The 15,263-nt window shown below is 40.8% G+C and overlaps 1 protein-coding gene across 1 annotated transcript in view; it reads right to left on the reverse strand.

Moving 5' to 3' along the window:
- Positions 1 to 14,977, reverse strand: part of LOC133358669 (PTB domain-containing engulfment adapter protein 1-like) — a 28,393-nt gene extending 13,416 nt beyond the window's left edge. The window contains exons 1-5 of the mRNA XM_061577087.1: positions 14,917 to 14,977; positions 7,694 to 7,763; positions 7,097 to 7,190; positions 2,101 to 2,162; positions 549 to 620 (exon numbers count right to left, since the gene is read on the reverse strand). Of these exons, the coding sequence (XP_061433071.1) occupies positions 549 to 620; positions 2,101 to 2,162; positions 7,097 to 7,124 (162 nt within the window). The 5' untranslated portion in view covers positions 7,125 to 7,190; positions 7,694 to 7,763; positions 14,917 to 14,977. The remainder of the gene's footprint in view (positions 1 to 548; positions 621 to 2,100; positions 2,163 to 7,096; positions 7,191 to 7,693; positions 7,764 to 14,916) is intronic.
- Between the last annotated feature and the right edge of the window lie 286 nt (positions 14,978 to 15,263).

A 15,263-nucleotide genomic window follows, 5' to 3' on the forward strand; every position in this document is an offset into this window, starting at 1 on the left:
AACCTCCTGGTTACATCTGCCCACAGGGGATTATTGTGTCCGTCCGTCGTGCATCCAAAAATGGGAGGGGTGGGGCTGGGTGGAGAGGGGAGGGTGGGGAGGGGCTGGGTGGGAAGGGTGGGGAGGGGAGGGTGGGGAGGGGCTGGGTGGGGAGGGTGGGGCTGGGTGGGGGGTGGGAGGGGCTGGGTGGGGTGGGGAGCGGCTGGGTGGGGAGGGGAGGGTGGGGAGGGGCTGGTCACCCCGTGGTGCCCTTATAACACTCAACGTTTAACCTACTCACGCCGGCTTGTGCCCGCCCTCACAGTCGGCCATATTTGCGGAATACACCACGCCGCCGTTGACCCTGGCCATTGACCGAGCAACCCAACGTTCCTACCAGCTCCCTCCGCAGGAATGTGTTCATGCTGCTCAGTGTGGGTTGATGGCGTTGGGGATTGGGGGAGAGTTGGGACCTGTTCAGTGACTGGCTTCATGGTGCACTGCTACCCCCCACCACCCCCTCTTGTTTTTAACAGCTACAGAAATGCTTACAGGCCACTTAAGGGTACCTTCAGTTTCCTTACTGCACCCTCAACAGCTGGCAGACCTTTGGGCTCTTCAACTTCATAACAGCCAAGGAACTATGGAAGAACAAATGGAAGACAGTTAATATGAGTGAGGTGCGTGTCATACTTTCTTGTTGTGAATTTTGCGATGACGGGGTTTCGCTAACGGTGATGATTTTGCAATGGGTTTTGTTATAATGAAGTCGTGAAGTTGCTTTGTGTTGACCAAAGCTATGAAATTGGTGAAGAACACAAAGCTATCAACAAAGCGTAATATTCAAACTACTGCTAGATCGTAGCAATGAATTGTGGCATTCGATAAACATTGACAAGCGGGTATCTACTTGAAGATGTAAGAATAGAAGTGTGTTCGATTTATGAAAGGATGCCTCACTCTGTCTTGAGACTATGTTTCAGGAGCATTCTGCATTGCGATGTTTGACCAAATCCTTTCGTGAGTGTTTGGCTTGTGGGGAAAAAAGAACTAGAGTTGACAGGTGGAAAAGCAAAAATATGCATAGGAGAAGATAACATTCGAAATTCCGCACAGATGGACTCAACCCAATTGCTATGTTGGTATGTTTTGGCCACGCCACAACCCAGGTTTACTACAATACCTGGTATTCCCAAACAATCACCCATCCGTGTAGCTTAGCAGCTCAACCCTGCTTAGCGTCTTGACATCTGGCAGTAGGAAATATAAATTGACGATTAAATAAACTGTCAAATTCAGTCAGATTGGGATTACTGGCTGTAACGTCGCCCCTCCCCTACTGCAAAAATTTTTTTCGTAAGACCCTCGTGAAAAGTTTCTTGAGAATCGGATTTTCCGGCGAAACAAAGTGTGACAATACACATGAAGAGCCCTCCGTCAAATTAGTGGCATCAACATGGGGCCTTTCTTGCCAGTATAAAAGAATAAGAATGGATATTACGCTTTCTGTAAATAAAACAGGTGTTAAGATTTACACCATTGGAACCTCATTTGCCAGTAAAAATATGATAATTGTTTTTTTACCCTTTTACCTGGCAACAAAACTGACACCTTTTTTACAAGGAGTCATGTTTCATAGACCACAATACCTGCAGTCATAATGCAAACAAATAACATAACATTATCAGAGTTATGTTTTTTGTTTGCATTATGACTGCAGGTATTGTGGTCTATGCAAACATGACTCCTTGTAAAAAAGGTGTCAGTTTTGTTGCCAGATAAAAGGGTAAAAAAACAATTATCAGGTGTTAAGATTTTCAAAACCAAACAGAAACTTTTTTGCAAGGAATCTTGTCTGCATTAACCACGCGTACTTGTGGTGAACATGCAAACAAAAACATGCCCTAATTGGTCTACACCAGAGACAGCCTTCTTTAGGGCCTAGTCTCAACCAGTGTTAGACCAGAGAATGCCAAAAGGCCAACATCAGTTGCACCATTGGTGATCAGCATGTATAACAAAACAAATACACGAAACCCAATGTATTATACTTGTGTTTCGATAATGGAATTCCTGACATTAATTCACCAAGGTAATATGTCACTGGAAATGTTTAACTACCTTGACATTGTACGAAACGAATCCATCAGTGAGTAACTCAGGTCTGTGGATCCATGGTTTATCTGCGACACAAAGTGGCAACCATTAACACAAAACCCATTGCCAGGCATGCAAACTCGATATCTAATGAGAGCTATACAATGCTACTGCGTGCCTGATCTTTCACTGGCTCATGCTGTAAAGCCGTCTGGATTCGTCATGAATTTAGTGAGTGCCCTTCAAAGGTATAGAATTGCTGAACAAATTGCAATGTTACAGCTCTCCAATGTATTTTCGGGTTGTACCGCACGATGTTTGCAATGATCTCCGACGTTTTCGCTCCACGTTCTGGGAGCTTTTTCAGGACCTGAATTCAGGAATTGAAGAAGCTCCCAACAAGTGGAGCGAAATGTTGGACATCGTGCTGAACAACACGCAGTAAAACTTGCAAATGCATCGGAGAGGGGCTTGAGAGGTTGATACTTTATATTTTTATTTCACTGTTTTGCTGACTGGGCAAAAAAAAAACATTGCACAGCAAACTTAAAAAAAAACACAAAATTACACGCTCTTTTTAAAATCTTAGAATTACATAAAATGACTGTCCAAAACATTTGCAGAATTTTCTTTTAAAAGTATGAAATTGACAGAAACTTTGGGTAGTTATTTGCTTGTGCATTAGGCTGTAAATAAAGTTAAATTGCCCATTTATCCAAAGAGTTGTTGCAATAATTACACTTAAACAATTTCTTAACATAAGAGTTTGTTGGTGGGTAATTTTTGCGCGTAAAAATGTAGAGTATTTGACAAATGTTGGCAACGTTGTAAAATGCATTTACTAACTTGTTATACCTTGATGAGCACAAACCACCCATAGACACATTTCTACATTGGCCACTTTCCTCAAATTAAAGACGTTAGGTCGATTTTTATTCGTGTGCTAAAACTTTTTCTGTGACTAAATAACCATTTAAATTTTAAGTGCAAAAACATAGCCAGAGGATTTACAATACAGCGGTACAATGCTGCATGCATCGAATCATCAAATCATATCGATTCTTAAGCTCACAATCGTCAGGAGTAACGGACTGTATCACTGTGATGTCTCCTTCTTATTTGTGGATCGGACATTGTATATGTTGTATGGTCTGTTCTGGATGACCAGCTCGCAATACTTGTGTAACGACTCTGACGACGAAATAGTAAGAGACACTTTTTATTTGGACACGGCCACAATACGGGACCCGAGGCTTCGTGCTTTGTCTTTGAGTTTGTAACTTCCTCCAAACGTCCACAATCCTCGTGCTCTCTCCTCTTTTGTATTCCTTAGCCCCCTTTCTCGAACCTTCTTTTCCTTGTTTTTTCCCTTAGCCAATCCATGTCCTTCCCCTCTAACGGATACTCTGTTGTCCGATTGATCTCATTAGAACCTTATTGTTTCAATCCCATTTTTTCATTCAGACGCTGTCTTTCCGACAGACCTGTTCTTCACCTGAGGACGGCTGCTTGCGTTGTAGCCGAAACGTCGTGAGAATTGTTATTTATTATGTTTTATTTTTATTATTTTATTATTTCCCTTCTACGTGACTTTACCGAAAGAACCAAGAAGATATTTCAATCCTTTAAAAGTCTGCCTCCCAAGCAATCACCGTGGAGACATCGTTCTACCAATCGGAGACCTTTGTTTATTTTCAGATAGCTGCTAGGCTGCAAATTGGCTTGGGGTCATTTATCGGTCATTACACATGCATAGAATCAATGTTTTATTCCGATTCGCACATGTTGCATACAGTATTCTGCATGATATGCAGCAAATAGGATCAGTCGGAGGTAGTTCATAATGGCCACAATGAAAGCTATGCGTATAGTCATGTGATAAGGAGAAGAAAGGAAAACTATTTCACAAACACAGCAATCCATAATAATGCAGGTTTTCTGGGGGGTTAGATCGCGTAAATATATAAATGTGTCGTTAAACCCGCCACCACCCGACACAGCCAATTAGTAAGGGTTGTCACGTAAACGGTTATTGGAAATTTTCAAACAAGCCATCGTGCGATTGTGGCAATGCAACCCAAACTATGCACAATATAGTAAAACCATTGTAGTCTGTACTCCTTAAACGAAGCAGAAAAAGCAAAAGCACACAACATTCTCTCCTGAAGCCCTCTCGTCGCGAGCAGTCTTCAATGTTGGCATTTAGCTCCTGAAAATACTGCCATGCTCAAGAGTAGACTAGAATCATCAGCCACGGTCAATGTACTGTTGGATTAAGGCCTTCCCCTGTCACCACCTCGTATGACCTGTGATGCAACAATCCACCTAACACCTATACCCGTGCTGATTTAAGCCACTACATCTCCCCAGTGGACGTTTCAACCCTGGGCTGCCACTCGTCATTATTATTGACAATCAGCCATCATCCCTGACAGCGGCGTGCCCTGCCCAATTCCACTTACCCTTCTTTACGCTTGGAATTGCATAATTTCGTCTCTGTATGTTCTGTAATGAACGTGTTCCTTTTTTTGTATCTCTCTATCACAACATTACAATCCTCACATCTATAAAACTGCGCAAGCACTCTAAGGCTACACACCTCAGAATGAATGACATGAGCACACACGAAACCAGTTACTGCATCTGCATTCCAAAATTGTCCAATGACCTGTTGGCATTGGCAAATATTTATAATATTTATTAACTTATTATGGAGGTATTCAGGTGCATTAAGAGGTCAGAGCACTTAGCTGGGTTTGAATCCAGGCTGATTTTTGGTTTGAATCCAGGCTGATTCTGGGTTTTAATCCAGGCTGATTCTGGGTTTGAATCCAGGCTGATTTTTGGTTTGAATCCAGGCAGATTTTTTGTTTGAATCTAGGCTGATTCTGGGTTTGAATCCATGCTTATTCTAGGTTTAAATCCAGGCTTATTCTGGGTTTGAACCCAGGCTGCTTTTTTGTTTGAATCCAGGCTGATTCTGGGTTTTAATCCAGGCAGATTTTTGGTTTGAATCCAGTCAGATTTTTGGTTTTAATCCAGGCAGATTCTGGGTTTGAATCCAGGCTGATTCTGGGTTTGAATCCAGGCTAATTCTCGGTTTGAATCATGGCTTTGATAAAGCTGACTTCTCAAATTGAGTGAGTTTATGGTATCAGCTTGGTCCCCAACGACTGCACGAAAAACCCACAACAATAAATCTGACTGCACTTAATTTGACTGCCCATTCCATCTCTTTGAATAAAAAAAAAAATCTAATTTTACTGTCACGTGATTAACAGCCATCTTAGTTGCAGAGCAGGTGGGAAGGTGCTGCTCTGTACTGCGTAGAGGAAAGGTCAATTGAAGGCTTTCAGAGGTGGCTCTCTGCTATCTGCTGCCATGGACAATTCTCTACCATGACAGGTTGCACTGCTTTATGAGATTTCCTAAATTGATTCCGTATCCAATAACGTGGCACGAATAGCGCACTTGGGATAAAATGTGAGAAAATGCATACTTTTAATTGTTATAAATGGAAATGACCGTCCTGGGTTCTTCCTATAATCAGCCACTGTTGCTCCTTGTTGCTTGCTGAGTGACAGTGTCTGCAGGGTGATGGCCATACATGTCAAGAGCAAATGCCACCGACTTCCTCTTCCAGACTGCCTGACATTCAAAGCATTACCCTTGAGGCACCCTTAGAATAAACATGACATTGTGTTATTAGCAGAAATAACATAAAAAGTGGGGCGAAAGCCAAAAAATTGAAGGACTAAAATTAGATTGTGCTGCTGAAATTTTGTTTTCTTTTGAATTTCTCAGAAAAGCCATCTCAGTCTGCATTGGGATAGCGCCTCATGGAAGGTTGGTGAGCCTTACCAATAATGCCATTTCTGTGAGTTTGAGATACGCATTTAAAGAAAAAAAATGCCATTAATGTCTTCCGTTGGGATGCTTTTAAAGCATTATTTGATAACATCGAGTTCTCATAAAATAATTTCACATTGCATAATCAGCTGGTCCGGTTTCGTGCAGTTAACAGTCATTATCCATTTTAAAATAATTTCAACAGAGACGAGGATATTGTTAATTTCATAAACGAGGACCCGTGTTATGCTATGACGTTTGCTGTTGTGATGTTTAAATCTGCATTTTGACCAATCCGTTTGATTTTCATGACATTTGATGTGTACAATGATGAACTTCTGTAATTATTATTTTTTTGCACAGAAGCTGTCTGCTGTTATCGTGTATTATTTTGACTCGGGTCTCCCTTGACAAAAGAGACTTTTTAACAGGGTTGATGCACTGTGTTGAGAGTTCCATACGGAACTCTTTTCATGCCTTGATATGGAAAGCACAATCGGAATGCAATTGAGAAGAATTAGTTTTTTAATGCCCATGTTAAATGCGTTTGTCAAACTCACCCGTGCCGTGGATCATCTTTCAATAAATGACAATGAAATTGAACTCACCACATTCATCATAAACACTGCCTTGCGACACACATATATTGTAGTGTATAGGAGACTGACAATCTGACCCTTCAGAGCAGAGAGAAATAACAGATGCATCGATTGAGTGTCCAGATATCCAAACTCATGCATCAGCTGTGGCTCATTATGGGTAAATGCACAAATGTATACATCGTTTAGGTAGCTCCACATACAAATACACCATATCGTGTTTTAGTATATCAGCCTACTGTTGGCTCTTCAGTTCAATATTATCAAGCAACATTTGTTTTAAGCAAGTAAACACTTTGGTTGGATCCGGGATCTGTTAATGCCTGGGACATTTGATCAACGTTTACATGTGAACCTTTTGGAATTGGCGTACAAAAGTATCTCTATTAGTAGATAATGAGAAGCAAACAACTCTTTGAGAAGAAAAAAAAACGTGCATAACCGAATTCATTTTGTTTAGGGAAATGAAAGTAAATGGAAGAATTGGTTTGATATAGCATTGTTCGTACGTCGCTTCACGTGTAAATAATACATGAACACGTAATACAAATAGATAACATCAAATATGGCACCTTTATTCACTTGGTAAATGTGACTCATTGTGGAATATTTTTTCTTCAAAGCATCCTCTTCTTTCGTCTGCTTTGATAATGTAGCCTTCCCCACCTGCAGAACAAAAGGCTATTATTTCACCATTATGTCCAGCAAAGGTGGGAGTGGGGGGGGCACAGTTTTTATTTTAAGTGAGTCATTTCATAAAAAGGACTGAATGTCAATCAGCTGACCACACACCACACACCCAATGCCTCATCAAGCCCACGCACTCTTTTAATTGTAATTTGTGGGATGCTACTCGCATCGCAAGGAAGCCTGTTTATGTCAGTGTGCCGTGCGTGCTCTCAGCATGGGATTATTCCGTGTAAATAAGGCAGAAATACAGCAGGAGGGCCACTTAACAAAGTGTCAAGGCAAGTGAACTTAAAACACAACATATTTTGTACGAGTGTGGGTGGACTGCCAAAAAAGCAGGGTTGTTGAATAGGAGGTAATTATCCAGAATGAGCGGTGATTACTGACTAATTGCCTCCCTTACTGTAATGTGTTTCATTTGATTTGGCCCTTTATTCAGTAGCTGATAATATTTTTAAAAGAAGGAAACAAAACCAGACCTTAATTTCGTGTCTCCAAGACGTCCGTATTTTGTATGCGATACCGTATTACCTAGATGGGAGGGAAATGCTAGAAAAAACAGAGGGCACATTCTTGAAGTGAAGCTTTCGTGACTGCAGGAATCCATACTCTTTGGTTCTTTCGGTAAAGTCACGTAGGTTGAAAAATAATAGATCACGACGTTTCGATCGCAACACAAGCAATCATCAAGCGATGAGGATTGCTTGTGTTGCGATCGAAACGTCATCACCTGATGACGTTTGCTTGTGTTGCGATCGAAACGTCGTGATCTATTATTTTTCTACCTACGTGACTTTACCGAAAAAAACAGAGTAGAGGGCACATTGTCTGAAGCCACAACAGACATGAAAATAAAAATAAATTTTAAAGAAATGTAGATGCGAAATTGAAGAATGAATTCATTGAAGTCCGTTTACAGATAAAGAAAATTATTAGAAAATAAAGCAGAAAACATAACGCAAATAAATGCGTGCACACAAACATGACACATTGTGTATGTGTGTGTACATTTAATTTCTCTTCAGAAGAGCCACAGAAGCTGATTAATTCTAACATTCCTAAAGAAATGCAATGTAGAAAGTCCTGCAATGTTAGAATTATACTGCAGGGGACAGTCATACAATACAGAATGCAGATTCCGTCTTCAAAATAAAAATACATATTACAGGAGAGTGTAATACTTCTTCACGAGCTAAACTGAATTCTGAGCAGCCACAATAAATTATTCACTCAAAATACCAATTGAACAGCTCACAGTATGGCCCAACATGGTACTCTATTGAAGATGCATGGGCATGTGAAGCCCCTTTTGCCAATCCACTGCTGGATGCAGGCCTCCCGACCCCATGCCACACTTATCAGCGCTTATCAGCGTGGCTTGATGAAGGGCAGGAGGCATGAACGTGGGAGCACATGAAGTAAACTACACAGCAATTGACTGCTGCCCGGCTGGTCACCCCGCAGCAGCCTATGTCGCCTGTCCCATGCACTGAAAACAATTAAGAGATTGTCCATTAAAGCACGGTACAACGAAGGCTCAGCCCTCCAAGATCCCGCGAGGTCGAGCACATTCGAGGTGATATGGTTATGGGTGAAAGGCTAGTCACGTGTATTCATTGACTGTTGCGAGTTCCCCATTAATTATCTTCGACGTACGGTTAAATTAAAGCACAGACCCTCGAGTAGATAATTAGTCAGCATCACTTCTGAACTTTGCTCAGAAAAACTGTGCTTTGGTTTGATAACGTTATGACCAACTTGCACAGTGTATGGTATTGGCGGTTGTTTCATAAAGCGGCGTTATATGCTGTCATAGAAATGGTGGAAACGACTTACGAGATAAACATCACACAGTCAGGGTGGCCAGGTGGCTCAATGTTCAGAACATATATAAACAGAATATTGATGTATTCTGGAAGAATCCGATGCGCTTTAACGCTCTTTTTCACAGATGTCCACTGAGATCCTGGGCTTGATTCAGATTTTTAGCTGCCCGTGGTTAAACGAGATTTTCAAATCACAAGTGAGTGCAAATAAATAAATAAACTACATTAAATGAATGTATTTATGTTGAACTTGTTCGGCACCGTACGTAGCCAACCGTGCTAATTGGAGGTGCGGGGGAAGGACAACAAACTAAACACAAAACGCAGTTCTTGAGAAATTAGTTTTCAATCGAAAATAAATTAGATTTCAATGCATGTATCCACACACACTGGAGGGGAACTCTTTTCCACACACATTTCTACGTGCCAAGCACGCCCCGATTTTTAGTACAGCATCTTGAAATGGCGTTGCATATAGACAATGCAGAAATGATTTATTTTAATTTTAAAAAGATCACTTGAAGGGGTCTCAGACGTTATTTGACATCTGCTTCTAAAGGCCATTCTCAAACAACGTGGATGTCCAGCTCTGGGAGAATTTAAAATTGTTACTTCAGTAAGTCTCGTAATATGACATGGTTGGTAAAATTTGAATCACATTATGCGAACAAAAACATGCAAATATATCTATTTTTTATTCACTCTATCCACATTCAGATGTTACGTATAGTTTATTCGATAAACTTGCCAATTCTGCATATAATTTACTGTTTATTATTTAAATTCTGAGTTTCGCTTACAAAAAAATTTCAAGTAATTATCAGCCGCACTTTCATTTAGAATGGTATTGTGGTGGTGGTTGTGGTCCATGAAATAATACATTTAATATATTTTTCCAGTAATTGCCACCAACACTTATAATCCTAAGAGGAATGCATATTCTTCTTGTTTCTTTCGGTAAAGTCACGTAGAAGGGAAGTAATAAAATAATAAAAATAAAACATAATAAAACAATTCTCACGACGTTTCGGCTACAACGCAAGCAGCCGTCTTCAGGTGAAGAATGAGACACTACCAAACTAGGAGCTTATATATAAGCTGCATTGGGGGTTGAAGAGCGCCTTAACAAAAAGAATGTGCATGTGAAGAGGGATTTAGCATATTCATGGAAAATGCGTAGGCGTTGGGCGGGGGGGTGTCAAAGTCATATTATGCCCATGCATTATGCAGGATCAGCAGCAACCAAGGGGGGTGCAGGGATTAGCAGTAACAAAGGAAAGGAATGTTAATGATATGTAGCTGCAGTTACTCAACAACACGTAGAAAACTAAAGTATAAACTACATAAAAAACTAAAGTATAAACTGCATCGCACCATCAGTATACTTACTATACTCTATAATAAGCTGAGTTACTAACAGCAAGTAATACATTACAATTTTTCTCGTAAAAATTCTATAATATGCTTCCATCTAAACCTTATTCTCTTACATCACACGAGCATATACCGTACTATATACTGCCATAGATAAACCCAACATTAAATTATATACTGTATTGCTGTAAACCAACCTATATCTTATACATTTAATATCACACTATGTATTATTCTACACACCCTAATGTGTATCGAAATGGTTTATTACGTCCTTCCAATGATTGCTGAGCCAGAATCCATCTTCTCGGTTAAAGTTGTCTCTGTGTTTGTATATGTGGATCGCCTCATGAACGAATCTCTCATGATAGCCAGATGGCTTGCAGAGAACCTCTGTCTTGGAGAAGTCAATATCATGTGAGCCCACTGAGTTGTAACAGTGATCTGCCACGGCTGAGGTGTTAGTCCTACCGTGTTTCAGGTCAGCTTTATGTTCACGGATGCGGTCCGAGACATGTCGTTTGGTTTCCCCAATGTAACTGCTACCACAGAGGCAACTTAGTTTGTAGACGCCAGGGTACTGTATGTCTGGAACCACATCTTTTACAGACGGTACCAGATCACGGATTTTATGTACTGTGTTGAATCGGACCTGGATCTTGTGTTTAATCAGGATTTTGGAGATCTTTTTTGTGACCCCAGCAATGTAGGGTAAGGTGATGGTCTTGAAAGGCTCCTCAACAGGATCCTTCTTGATGGTTGGAGTGATGGCTTTGCGGATTGTATAGTCGGAGTAACCATTTGCCTTAAGAGCTTGGCGTACGTGTTTGAGTTCACTGGAAATGTGTTCATGGTCGGAGATGCATTGGGCTCTATGATATAGAGTCTTGATGAGGGAATTCTTCTGAGATGGATGGTGGTGGGAATCCGGTTTTAGATAAGCATCCGTGTGGGTGGCTTTCCTGTAGACAGAGTGGCTCATTGAACCATCAGGTCTCCTTTTGATTAGGACATCCAAAAAGGGTAGCTTGCCATCATTTTCGACTTCCATGGTGAATCTGATGGCTGGGTGTATGGAATTGATGTGGTCGAGAAATTGGTCTAGAGCAGGCCGGCCATGTGGCCAGATGACAAAAGTGTCGTCTACGTACCTCTTCCATAAGGTCGGGCGTAGAGTGGCAGTCTGGATGGCGTCCGTCTCAAATTTCTCCATGAAGATGTTGGCTACAACCGGAGATAGGGGGGAGCCCATTGGGGTGCCCTCAATTTGCTTGTAGAAGGTTCCATTCCAGGTGAAGTATGTATTGGTTAAGCAGTGTCTCACCAGGGGGGGTACCCCAGCATTCAGTCCTTGATGAACCAAGTCTTCAATGATTGCGATGGTGTCAGGCACAGGTACCTTGGTGAACAAGGAAACCACATCAAAACTGACAAGCAGGTCGTCTGGGGACAGGGCAATCCCCTTGATTGTCGATACCAGGTCAGTAGAGTTTAGTACTGCAGAGGTGGTTTTTCCAGTGAAAGGCCGTAGGATTTCGGACAAAAAACGAGCCAGTTTGTAAGTGGGGGAGTTGATAGTAGAGACAATGGGACGAAGAGGTGTATCTTCTTTATGTATCTTTGGCAAGCCGTACAATCTTGGTGGTCTGGCTGCAGAAGGTTTCAACGAGAACTGTTTGGTCTGATCAATTAATGCGGTTGAAGCAGAAATGATGTTGTTGGTTTTGGAGACGAGGCTGTTGGTGGGGTCTCTTTTTATTTTTGTATAGCTGCCATCGTTTAGTAGTTCTTGAATTTTGTTGTTGTATTCTATTTTGTCCATGATGACAGTGGCATTGCCTTTGTCGGCTGAGAGGATGACAATGTCATCCCTCTTTTTTAATTGAGCTAATTGTCATCTGGCCACATGGCCGGCCTGCTCTAGACCAATTTCTCGACCACATCAATTCCATACACCCAGCCATCAGATTCACCATGGAAGTCGAAAATGATGGCAAGCTACCCTTTTTGGATGTCCTAATCAAAAGGAGACCTGATGGTTCAATGAGCCACTCTGTCTACAGGAAAGCCACCCACACGGATGCTTATCTAAAACCGGATTCCCACCACCATCCATCTCAGAAGAATTCCCTCATCAAGACTCTATATCATAGAGCCCAATGCATCTCCGACCATGAACACATTTCCAGTGAACTCAAACACGTACGCCAAGCTCTTAAGGCAAATGGTTACTCCGACTATACAATCCGCAAAGCCATCACTCCAACCATCAAGAAGGATCCTGTTGAGGAGCCTTTCAAGACCATCACCTTACCCTACATTGCTGGGGTCACAAAAAAGATCTCCAAAATCCTGATTAAACACAAGATCCAGGTCCGATTCAACACAGTACATAAAATCCGTGATCTGGTACCGTCTGTAAAAGATGTGGTTCCAGACATACAGTACCCTGGCGTCTACAAACTAAGTTGCCTCTGTGGTAGCAGTTACATTGGGGAAACCAAACGACATGTCTCGGACCGCATCCGGGAACATAAAGCTGACCTGAAACACGGTAGGACTAACACCTCAGCCGTGGCAGATCACTGTTACAACTCAGTGGGCTCACATGATATTGACTTCTCCAAGACAGAGGTTCTCTGCAAGCCATCTGGCTATCATGAGAGATTCGTTCATGAGGCGATCCACATATACAAACACAGAGACAACTTTAACCGAGAAGATGGATTCTGGCTCAGCAATCATTGGAAGGACGTAATAAACCATTTCGATACACATTAGGGTGTGTAGAATAATACATAGTGTGATATTAAATGTATAAGATATAGGTTGGTTTACAGCAATACAGTATATAATTTAATGTTGGGTTTATCTATGGCAGTATATAGTACGGTATATGCTCGTGTGATGTAAGAGAATAAGGTTTAGATGGAAGCATATTATAGAATTTTTACGAGGTAAAATTGTAATGTATTACTTGCTGTTAGTAACTCAGCTTATTATAGAGTATAGTAAGTATACTGATGGTGCGATGCAGTTTATACTTTAGTTTTTTATGTAGTTTATACTTTAGTTTTCTACGTGTTGTTGAGTAACTGCAGCTACATATCATTAACATTCCTTTCCTTTGTTACTGCTAATCCCTGCACCCCCCTTGGTTGCTGCTGATCCTGCATAATGCATGGGCATAATATGACTTTGACACCCCCCCGCCCAACGCCTACGCATTTTCCATGAATATGCTAAATCCCTCTTCACATGCACATTCTTTTTGTTAAGGCGCTCTTCAACCCCCAATGCAGCTTATATATAAGCTCCTAGTTTGGTAGTGTCTCATTCTTCACCTGAAGACGGCTGCTTGCGTTGTAGCCGAAACGTCGTGAGAATTGTTTTATTATGTTTTATTTTTATTATTTTATTACTTCCCTTCTACGTGACTTTACCGAAAGAAACAAGAAGATGAATCCCTGCAGTCACGAAAGCTTTAAATCGAAATGGAATGCATATTATTAATATTAATTGTGCCTAAGATGTATATTCAGTGATAATGGGTTGCTAAATATATGCAAAAGATAGTGTATGTGTTTGATTGATGAATTATGTATGTATTTTATGAATAATGCCTTGTTTTTTCTCTAATAGTTAACACATTTTAAGTACAAAGTGTTAATTATTGCAAATATATATTCTCTTGGAAAACGTATTCCACCCACGAAAACATTGGAAATAATTTATTTTAAATGAAGGCATTGCGATTTTTAAAAAGTTTTGTATAATTGTTGCATATTGAAATTGTATTATCATTTTACAGAACTTATTCCCAAAATGCGCTCCCTTTGCATAACATTAAAAAAAATTCTACATGGTTTAGAATGCTGGATGGTGGTGGCTACAGATGACTATATTCCGAGACTATGGAGGAAGCAAGGGTTGGTGGATAATACAAATATTTCACAACTACCTTTCCGAGGCCGTCGAGGTATGTATGAATGTTGAACTTCTTTTGCACCGTACGTAGCCAACCGTGTCAATCGGAGGTGCGATACCCTAGCTCGCCAGGAGAAGGCAGTACAGTAAGTGGCCTAATCGCTGTTACCATTTGCATGGGGATAGAGTGTTGCCCCCTCACACGTGTGGGTTTTCTCCAGGTGCTCCGTTTTCCTCCAATATGTATAAAAACATTAATCATTAATTGTCTGAAAACATATTAAAATGCAAACCAAATATAGCAGGACCATCCAGAAAGAGAGTCAAACGACTCAGTTTATCTTTCCTGGTTAAATAAGTACATTATTATAAACCTAATATTATAGTATGAAAAGATGAAGAACAGATGTTGCACAAAAAATGTATATAAGGTCTTTACTGCAACATGTAATTTCAGTTAATTCTATGAAATAATAGTTCATGTGTTTCTAGGGTAATAGAAACATTTGCAAACACGACAGAAAACAGACATGGCATATGCTACATTTCACGGAGAAAAAAACTATTTACTTTACCTTTTGCAATGCTGCCAGAATTCTAAAGACGTTTGCACCCACAGTAGAGCTGTTATTCTCATGGAAGCTCAGAGAAAATGTGTGTTTAATACCCACCCCAAATTGTTTATTAACCAGTGTCTAACAGGATGAATCAGTTACAAATGGTTTGCATCTATGATTTCTGTGCCGAGACTTTACCAAAGAGATCACAGACACCACTAAAAGTTTTCTTAAAGTGAATGTGATGTTGGGCACCAAGCCAAGATGATATCTGACTCCCCTTCCCAGGATTTGGGAATTGAAATAGACAATTAAGAGGTTGCTCTTGCTGATGAACAGCTGGGCCTTAAAGGCCCCACCATCAT

This window comes from Lethenteron reissneri, chromosome 7 (genome assembly GCF_015708825.2).
Source record: "Lethenteron reissneri isolate LAM-NWPU_2019-01 chromosome 7, ASM1570882v1, whole genome shotgun sequence".
NCBI lineage: Eukaryota > Metazoa > Chordata > Hyperoartia > Petromyzontiformes > Petromyzontidae > Lethenteron > Lethenteron reissneri.